A 10,432-nucleotide genomic window follows, 5' to 3' on the forward strand; every position below is an offset into this window, starting at 1 on the left:
TTATATAATGCTTCTGATTTATAGCATTTAAATATTAGCTTGACTACATATTAATTATGTGCTTTTGATGTTAGCCACTTTAATGTAAGAAGAAATTAAATATTTGACTTGAAGATAAAACTGTGCAATGGGGAATCCTAAGAAATAAATGTGCGGCTAGCAGAGTGTTCTCTTTCTACTGAAATTAGACTAGTTCTAATGATCATGGGCTTTGTTTGTCAGAAATGTGTGTGTACATGCACCCTTACTTAGCACCAAGTGAGCTATGGCACAGTCTCTTTTGTGAGGGTGGGGAAGGGGAATGTCACCTACCTAGGGCACTTCCCTGGAAGGCTTAGCTCTGAGAATAAATGAGGTGCGAAGGCCCCGTTGCATTGCCACTCTCCAGCCCATGCACTTCAATGCCCTATTTTTCAGGGCCACAGGAAAGGTCTGAAACATGCTTACCTGACTGCAGAAGTGACTATTTTTAATTCATTCCAGCCAACTGCTGGTAAATGGATTCCCTTAATTCAGGACATAATCTCTGTAGCAACAGTTCCTGCCACCAGCAACCATAATGGTTATTCATACTTTACTTCTGCTGCTTGGTGGTCTCCTCACTTGTTTTAATGGTATCTTGTCCATCCATAATTCAGCTCACGTGTAAGGGGCAGATATGCCCCATGGGTGCACACAAGTGCAATTTGCATGTGCCTGTGCCTGCAAGGATAGCTGTGTTCCAGCGGCAGTTGCACTCGGGGATTCATAGACGCATCATCAGCAGAAGCTACACTGGAAGGATGCTGAATCTGTTCTTGTCGCCACCCCACTACAGTGGGGGTTGCAGGTTGCTTCTGGCACTGCTTCATCGCTCTATTAACTGCCAGCAGGAGTACACAAGCTGAGTTACACCAGCAAAGGGAAACTGGCCCACAGTGGCAGGCAGAGCTGCGGGAAATCCCTTCTGTATTAGGACACAGAAGCAACTATTGTCCTCCAACCAAACGATTACCAGTTTAGTGGAGAAGAAGGTATGGGAATCCAGGCAAACATGGCTGCTAGCAAAAGAGATGCCACTGCAGAAGGTGCATAGAAACCCTTTCAGGACTACTTGGGGTCTCGGATCAGCTCCTGTCAGGCAGCAGCCCCAATAGACAAGCTTATCTTATCAGTGGAGGCAGTTTTACAGTTAATTGTCAAACTATTGTTGAAGGCATTTTTTATGAAAAAGTTTATCCTTATCTGCACATGTTCACTTTGAGTGCCTTCCTTCATGGCAGCCCTATCTAAGGAAGCTCTGGGGAAGCTGCTGCTCAAGAAATCAACTCTTGGACAATCTTGACAACTTTTCTTTGGGTTGTGGGCCTTGCTAGAATTATCCATCACTCCCCCATCTTGGGGCCAAGCCACATTCTTCATCATCTGCCCTGACTGCCTGTTGGCTTTAAACTATAAGGCCTTAAAGGGCTTGGGACCTAGCTACTGGACGAAGAGCTCCTCTCCATGCATAAGACTGCTGCCGTTGTGGTCAGTAGAGACACTCAAGCTAACATCTCTCTGGTTTTAAAGGGAGGAGGCTGATGTCAAGGCATTTCCTGACAAGGAAACAACATTGACATTAAGCGACATTGCCTTTTAAGATTCTTGCTCTTCCTGTTTTCCCATTGGGCTGACAGAGCCCCGATCTGTATCCTTAAGGCCTTGCTGCGAGGCTTTTCTGTTTTCCCAGGCTTTTGTTAGCGGGCAGGTTGAGGGAAGCTATAGTTTTGTTTAGCAATTCATATTTTTAATTTGGAGGTTGATCAATGAGAAGACCATTTCATTCTGGCTTTCTGCACATTTTCAGTATCTGTACACGCCCGTAGAGCTTGGGATAGATGCTTTTTAAAATTCACAATGGGGATTGCAAAGGCCTGATCTTCAGCCTAGCATTATCCAGGCCTCTCTTTATGCACCTTCAATTTTGGGGGTGCAGTTTAGATCTTGTGCAAGTCCAAGCACATGATTGGTAGGTGCACTTAGACACACAGATGCCTAAATTACCTGAATTCATCAGCAGTTATTTGTGGCCAGGTTTTGAAAATTTGGCCCTAAAATCTTCAAGTGGCTTCTGCTGGGACATACTTATGGTACAGCTTGGACTATGGAACCTACCTTCCAGCAGTGGTACCCTTTGAAGTGTTCTGACAGCTACTACCTTTCCTGGCTCTGAATGTTCAGAAAGTGAGACTTTGAAAAAGGGACAGGAATCATCAACCACCCTTCTTCCTTTCAACCATGGGAGCGGACAGACCAGCAGCCTCACCAGTCCTGGGACCCAGATTCATCAGAATGGATCATGCCCAGTGCTATCACCTTTTTGTTTAGCTGGGTTTTAGTTAGTTGGTGGGTTTTTATTTTTTTCTTCTTCATTTCTTGTTTTGTTTTGGTTTTTGTTTTGTACTAAGGATCTTACTGCTCTGGCACCAGTCCTTTGTTCCAGTATTATGGAATTTGAAAACAAATCAGGGTTCAAAGGTGCAGTACTTGTCCTGCCATTTTTCCTGTTTTGGATACCCATGTGTGTGGTTTGGCCTGCTTGGGGAAGGTTATTTGCTTTCTTATTGCTCCATATGCAGCTTCTTAACCCCCAGAATCAGAAAGGTGCATCAGAATAGCCTCCAAGTTATGCTAGTGCTAGAAGTATTAGCAGTTAAACCTTTTGGCTCTGAAGCACTAGGGATCCATAAGTGCTAGGAATCCAGCCTTGGCTCCAGCCCCCAAGGGGGTTAAAAAGCCCAACACACTTGTTGGCCTTCTTAACTGGGACACAGACTCTCTCCACTTGACAGCATGTGCCATAGGACTTCGACAGTTCTAGAACTTGGCCCTCACTCTAGTACTTACTTAGCTCATGGAATCTCTCTTCAAACACATGGGAGACTGTTCCCCATTTCATCTCTTGATTAAGATATTGTTTTTTGTAGCTATTCCATCTGCTAGAAAAGTGAGTGAGCTGTAGGCTCTCATGGCTGACCCCCACTCTTACAGTCCTTCACAAAGATAAAGTGGTGGTAACAGAATTCCATCTTAACTAGTTCATAAACTTGCCAGTGTTTTTCCTTAGGCCTCACTCTTACTCAGGAGAAGCTAGGCAGCACACCTTGGATGGCTTCTATTTAAAGTTATATGCAGAAAATCATCTAGATTGTTTATCTCTTATGGGGGAAAAGTACAGGTCAGGTAATGGCATCACACAACCTTTTCAAGTGGGTTGGACTCCGTATTGAAGAGTGTTATGAACACACTTCTGCTCCTTTTCCAGAAGGGCTTAGAGCACACTCGCCTAGAGTGAAGGCAGTTCCATGGCCTGTATTACACACACTCCCATATTAAAAACTTGTAGAGCTGCCATCTATAGCCCAATTCATACTTTCCACAAACCATTATTTCTTAGATCTAGCGTCAAGGTCAGACACCTGCTCCAGTAAAGAAGCATTACAGTCTATATGTCAGGGGCCGCCTCATCCCACTGTCCAGAGGGAGGAGTGCTGCTGGCCGGACACCCAAGAGTGGGAATGTGCAGGAGCCATTTGACAAAGAAATGAAGGTTGTTCAACTGTAACTGGAGTTCTTCAAGATGGTCTCTACATATCCACACTCTCCACACACCTTCCCTCTTCCTGGGTGGCCTGATATCAACTTGGGACCTAAGGAGCCAATCAAAAGAACTGAGGCGGACAGTTCACCATGCTCACTTTTATAACTTCCTCCTATAAACATTATGAGCTGCTTGGGGCACAAGAGCACTCCCACAGGCAATGCTGTTAATACGTTCCAGCAGTTGATGCTGCACCATCGGCGCATCTCAGGAGTGTGAATTCACAGAGCTCATTCAGGGTTCTGATTACAGGTGAGCAACCTCTGCTTTTTATTTCCAAAGTTTGTTTCCTAAATATTTTCTGCCTTTTGATCACAGTACTTCAGCGAATTAAGGGCAAGCTTGATAACCAGCCAGCCTGACAACAAACGAGAGGTCCTTGACCAGTGCTTTAGGAACCTAATGGAAGGAGTGGAGCAAAACCTTTTGGTAAAGAACAGAGACAGGTGAGCTCACAACACCCTAAGCATTCTCTACCGATAAAAGCCAAATCAAACACTCAACCAGAGAATAACATAACAGAGTATTCTGGGCTAACCTGCAACTACAGTGGAGTTTGTTAGCTTCCTTTAAAAGTAAGGTAATGTCCTACCAAATAATGCTCCCTTAGACTTACTAGTTGGAGCCAGAGCATTTGATAATTATCTATTTAGTTGTTCTTAAATATGTATTTTTTAGGATATTCCCAAAGGCAGGGCCTGCCAGGGAATGAGTGCTCCTTTCTCTTTTTGGCCACCACCTCCCCCTTGGAAAAAACTACCCCATTTTCTGGGAAGGGGCATAGGTCTCCCTTTCTCCAACATACGGTCTCTCCAACGAAAACCAGTCTGATGCTCTTGGGTGCTGCAGAACTACGACGGCTTCTGCAGTCTCTGCTGCTCTAGGTGCTGTTGCTTCGACTGACCCCAGTCCCTGCAGATGTAAGGATGTAACTGTGACCTGTAAAAAGACAGAGATGGGAGAGGGTCAGTTGGGGGCCCCGTAACAGCTAAACACAACATTGCTGAGCTGGTTTTTGTTTGTTTTTTTAGAAGACCAAGATTGGCAATTTACTCACTTTCACCCTCACTGTAAAAAGAATTGGGTTAGTTTAAAAGCAATAGAAGTTGGCTGCGTTTGAGGTTCACACTAGTCTTGTTACCAACTGTGTTTTCACCTATCTGCACCTTTACTCCACCAAAACAAAACCTTTACTCCACCAAAACAAAATTTGTCACAGGCATGATTTATACCAGGGTAGAACTTCCTGGAAAGCTTGAGACAAAGCAGACAAGACATTTGGGAGTGGTGAAAGTTAAAACAATTAGATGATTCCGTTTCCCCATCATTTTCTGAGAAATGTCGACTTGTCAAAACTCCAAAACAGTTTGGTTTAGAACCCCCCGATAGGTTTTAATCTGTTGTCTTACGCTAGGACTGATGCCTTGGGCTGTTTTTACACGGAAGAGGGTTGCTTTTGGAATTATTTAGCTGTTAAAATACGTTTCTGAACACATTACAGTCTCTGCAGAGATGATCATTTGCTTATATCCCTGATACTAAGTTTATAAACTCCACATGACCCCACTGTAGATAATGGCAATGGGTGAGCCAGTTGAGAGGGGGCAATGTGGAGATGGAAGGGGTCCCACCTAGTAGTGTAGTGACCATACCTATTCCATTATATAAGTCCACTTGATATGCCTCACATGAAGTTTTCTCCATGTAGTGGGGAGAGTAGGGAGCCATGTGGGAATCAGGAAGGAGGAAATCACAAGAGGTGATGGTGGCAGACAGTCTAGGGAGGATAGAGACCCAGCTCTGCACAGTTTGTAAGCTCCATGAGGATTTCTGTGACTGAACAATCCCACCAATGTTTTTAACAACTAAAGAAATTTCCAGAGTATTTATTTATAGATAGATAGTTCCAGCCTTAACTCCATATCTATCAGTTACTTAAAGGGGAAAAACCCTTGAGATAATATTTTCTAAGGAAACAAACAAATGTTGGACTGGAAATTTTAAAATTAAAGTTAACTTACTTAACGTTATACCCATAGAACAACCACAGACTCAGTGCCAAACTTATCAAATCATGTGATTCAGGTGTGAAGTGTTATGGGACTCCCATATCCTGGTGTACAGTTAGCACTGAGCTACCTTACTCATATAGATTCGTCGATTTTTAAGGCCAGAAGGCCCATTGGCTCATTTGGTCTGACCTTCTGTCTCTCACAGGCTAGAGAATTTCACTCAGTTACCCCTCCATTCAGCCTAGTAACTTGTGTTTGACTAAAGTGTAACTTGCAGAAGGGCATCAAGTCTTGATCTGAAGACATCGAGAATCCACCACTTCCCTTGGTAGCGTGTTCCAATAGTTAATCCCCCATCACTGTTTAAAAAAGAAATGGTGCTTTATTTCTCATCTGAATTTGTCTAGTTTAATATCCAGTCATTGGGCTTCTTGTGGGCCACTGTAGCATTTAACCTGAACACTAGCTGACTTTAAATGGATATAGCAAACTACTGCCTTCTTTATCATTCCACATAGCTGCTTGGAAAAAAACAGATAAGCCTTCACATCTCATCATCAACAATGCCCAAATTAAGGGCTATTTCCCCAAGAGTATTTAGAGTTTAAAACATATGTCATGCCATGAGGTTTGCCATAGACATGTCATACTGACAAAGGGGCTTGCGCTGGGGCTACCCATGCTGTCTCTGTTCTGTGGATAACCAAGACTTCAGTCGCAAGGGCTATTAATCACCTAACTTGCGTAAGTCCTAAGTTCAAACATACACAGCCTTTTAAAATAGAATTGCAATATACAGTGTCTGTGAAGTATTCTAAACTCCAAAGGTTGGGTGGTCTTTTGGGAAGTCTTAGTTGCTGCAGCTAGAGATATATAGATTGCTCACTCTGGGGTAATGTGAGCAGGTATTATCTAGAATCATTAAAGGAACGGTACATCAAATGAGTGATCTTCTGTCCCAGCTGCCTGGGATGGCTTTTAGGCAGCCATAGTATCAACAAGCAATATGTCTTCTACCTAGGCAGTCCTATTTTAAGAGGTTATTTGGGGCTCTTTTAAGTGTCTTGTAACTTCCTAGCAAAATCCATTTTACAGGTTTATTTTAATTTGGGATGCTCAAATGTGAGCAGAAATCAGTTTTTATTAGTAAAGAAATAAACACAAAAGTAAAAAAGTATGTGCAGAAACATTCTGAAATGCAGCCTTTGTAACCACGTGCAGCAATCCCTAACTTACCACACTGCCACTATGTGCAGCAAACAGTGAACTATGGAGAGCATGACCAGGAAGGGAGGGATAGCTCAGTGGTTTGGGCACTGGCCTGCTAAACCCAGGGTTGTGAGTTCAATCCTTGAGGGGGCAACTTAGAGATCTGGGGCAAAAATCAGTATTTGGTCCTGCTCCTGAAGGCAGGAGGCTGGACTTAATGACCTTTCAAGGTCCCTTCCAGTACTAGGAGATAAATAAATAATTGGAAATATAACTATCAACCCCAATCCTGCCTAGGGATCTTAGATGCACCTGGAATCCCATTGGCTTTGAAAACATTCATCTACACAGAGCCCTTTGCAGGATCAGGGTCTTAAACTGTAATTCACAATTGGTGTTCCTTGGACATCTTCCTTACTGAGCCTGTGAGATCTGACAGCCTCCAAGCAAAGAGTATTAGAGCTGCAATCAATGCAGCTGCAGCATTTAAAAAAGGAGGAAGGGGCCTATATTTGGGGGCACATCTAAGACCAGGATTGTGCCTAATTCTTTAAATTAGAAGCAAAACCATTTAATTTCTGCTACTGAAAATACAGTGATAAATGGCAACGGTACACTGTGTTTTAAATAAAGACAGACTGAGGAAGTGGATCTGATCTGGATCAGGTTTGCACTTGCTTTTAGGGCTGAATCAGGGCAAGGGTTCAGGGTCGGGTTGTGATAGTGCTGAAATTACATGTGCTGTCCTAGTGAGATTTTGGGCCCCCAAAAAGTTATACAGTGTTCATTGAGTTTGCCCCATCTGTTCTCATATGTCTTTTGAACAAATCAGTACCAGAAAATAGGCCTTATATAGAGAGTTCCACCTATGCTGATAAACATAAGTAACTGTGTCCTGTTTTGCTGAGAGACAGGTTGTACTCTGCCTTCACTGTCAAGAAAGGACACTAGGTCTGAAATAGCCTGAACTCAATGACTTTCTGAGCATGTTGCACAAAGCCATTCATTTGTCAAGGTTTTGGGGATGATTGAGGGCATTTTTCCCATAAGCAGTGTGGGATGAAAAGGAGCTTTCCTGTTGCTTTGATTTCCTGACTGGCTGAATTTACCATTCATAAGCAGTTCGTGCTACTAATGGTCTGAGCTTACAGGTTGTCCACACACAATGTTATTAATGCTGCTAGCTAGTCGTTATTATGTTGTAAGATTAATTGTCAGGACACCTAGAGATCGTATGTGAGCATTTTTAATGTTTTTCCTATTGTTTAAATCTAAATAAATCAGAGGTCTGGTTTAACCAAAGGTTTGGGGTTTTCTTGTGCCCAGATTCACCCAGAACATGTCAGTCTTTCGAAGAGACATGGCTGATGCCCTGCGCTGTGAAGGGGCTACGGAAGCCAGCAGTTTAGATATGATGAGTTGATGCTGAACTTGGAAACCAGCGCATTGAATAACAACATATAGACTTTGAAAGTTTTGGACCTCACCATATTGTTAGATAGGAGTTGAAAACTTATGAAAACTATTTTTTTAAATAACTTCTGCCTTTTTATATCTCTGGCCTAAATGTAAGAATTTATAAATGAAAATGATGTAAAATCAGTCTTAGCTTAAAGAACGTTTTCAAACTTTCTTATCAAAATTTATTATCCCTGTTCTTAAACATGTATGAAATGGTGTAGAAACAATACTTAACCAAAGAACAAAATAAACACCCATTGCTTCTAAATGTGACTAGTTAATGATTCTTAGTTCCACTCGGTAATAAATAATGTTTCTGACCACTTCCCCTGAGGGCACTCCTGATTGAAACTTTGAGGCAAAGATTGGTATAAATTCTATATGAACTCTCTTGAATTAATAAAAATGATTATTTTTCTACAAAATGGTTGCATGTATATTTTAAACATGAGATTTATGACTCTGCACACTGCAAAGAAGAAGAAAGATTAGCAGAATGAAAAATAAGCTCTTTTGGACTAAGGATGTAATAGGAGAACCTAGAATATGGGATATTATAAAGCTTAGAGACAGTAATGCACTCTTTAATGAGATAAAGATAATGCTTTCATTACACAAACATACATTTCAAATGTCTTATTTCGGGGGTGGAGGGAAATACCATTGTTAAGACACTTTTTTAAAAAGGATTAAATCTGCCACCCCTGGAAAAAAGACAACCAGTAGTTATAGACACTAATTTCCCATATTCAGAGTGGTAAAAAGTATAATGAAAGGGTGCATTTAAAGCAGAAAATTCAGCGGATTCCTCTTCACCTCTTCAGAGATTATAAAAAGTTCAATATGTGCCAAAAAAAAATTCCTTTTATGCTGAGGCTCATGCATGCATTATCCACTCAGATTTGGTGTAGAACAATTAATTTCCATTTTGTGGTGGGTATGAATTATTGCGTGGGTTGATGAAATACACAAATTAATTGGAATGAAATTTAACAAAAATTGAACTATTTAAGCAATAAGTCAATTACATTTTTAATGTACAAAAGCTATTACATGCAATTAGAAACTGCTGCTATCTCATTGTTTTCTTAACTAAGATGTAAAAAATCTACTTCATATATTTTTCATGCAGTCTTAGATTTGCGTAACTTGGTAATATTTTTACCACTTTCTCGAAAAGAACATGCGATTTTCAGTGCACCTAGCGCAGGGGAAGTTCAAATCAGTATTTCCTGTAGGCATTTTCCTGTTTATCTTCTATTCTTTCTCTATAAATTTAAAATAGTTACAGTAGGAACTATATAGGAGATGAAATCATTCAGTTGAGCAGTTTTCTGTTTGCCTTACATTGACGCATAGCTAAAGAAAATAGTGTAATCTACAGCCATAGGGCCTAATTTGCAGAATTACTGAGCACCAAAAAAATCCACTTGAACACTGGCTGCCTGACATCTCTGAAAATCAGGCCAGTTTTATTTAGGTGCCTAAATGTGGAGTAGGAGCCCAGTTTTTGTGCCCAAGTTAGATTAGTTCAAAGGCTTGATTGTTATTACTGATCAAATAAATAGCAGCTAGTACAACGAGTCACTTTACCCTTGAGAACTTAGACAAAATTAGAATCTTCATTGTTAAGCCAAATTCTGAAAGCAATAAAATCTAAACTACTTTAAAGAATGTTTGGGAGAGGAGGGTTCTTTGTTGGTTTTCAGTCTACCCCTGAAAATGGCTCCAGGAGTCTGTGCGCTAAATGGTCTCTCCTTTTTTGGTAAGTTTGCTGTAGAAACCACTTCAGTTATCTGGAAACTCTATACATTTGCATTAAAAGGTTCAGATGAAAACTAATGTGTTCTTTGACTGTGCTTTTCTTTGTCGTACTGCAGAAATAATGGTTATATGCAATCAGCTTGCACCCACAAAACAGTCAGTTTACTGGCTAAATTAGCCTGCTCTGCTGAATGCTAAATTTTCGCATATTGAAAAGAAGCACCATGTGCCCTCATAACTCAGCACTCAGATTTTAGGGCTTCCTCTAATATAAGGCTATTGACTCCCTGGAGCACTGAAGTACATTTTCAAGATTTCACTTCTGAAACATACCTTGTTACAAACAAGGTCCTAAACTGGGCAG

The 10,432-nt window shown here is 41.3% G+C and overlaps 1 protein-coding gene across 3 annotated transcripts in view; it reads left to right on the forward strand.

Annotated features, from left to right (window-relative positions):
* The window catches only part of RANBP17 (RAN binding protein 17), a 267,568-nt gene extending 258,858 nt beyond the window's left edge, over positions 1–8,710 (forward strand). For 2 of the 3 annotated variants that reach the window (XM_050962559.1, XM_050962560.1), the window contains 2 exons: positions 3,941–4,068; positions 8,170–8,709. In XM_050962559.1, coding sequence (XP_050818516.1) covers positions 3,941–4,068; positions 8,170–8,266 — 225 coding nt within the window. In that variant the 3' untranslated portion in view covers positions 8,267–8,709. Of the gene's footprint in view, positions 1–3,940; positions 4,069–8,169 lie in introns of all 3 variants that reach the window. The other variant, XM_050962558.1, reaches the window with a different exon arrangement.
* The last annotated feature ends 1,722 nt before the right edge of the window (positions 8,711–10,432 follow it).

This window comes from Gopherus flavomarginatus, chromosome 7, assembly GCF_025201925.1.
Source record: "Gopherus flavomarginatus isolate rGopFla2 chromosome 7, rGopFla2.mat.asm, whole genome shotgun sequence".
NCBI lineage: Eukaryota > Metazoa > Chordata > Testudines > Testudinidae > Gopherus > Gopherus flavomarginatus.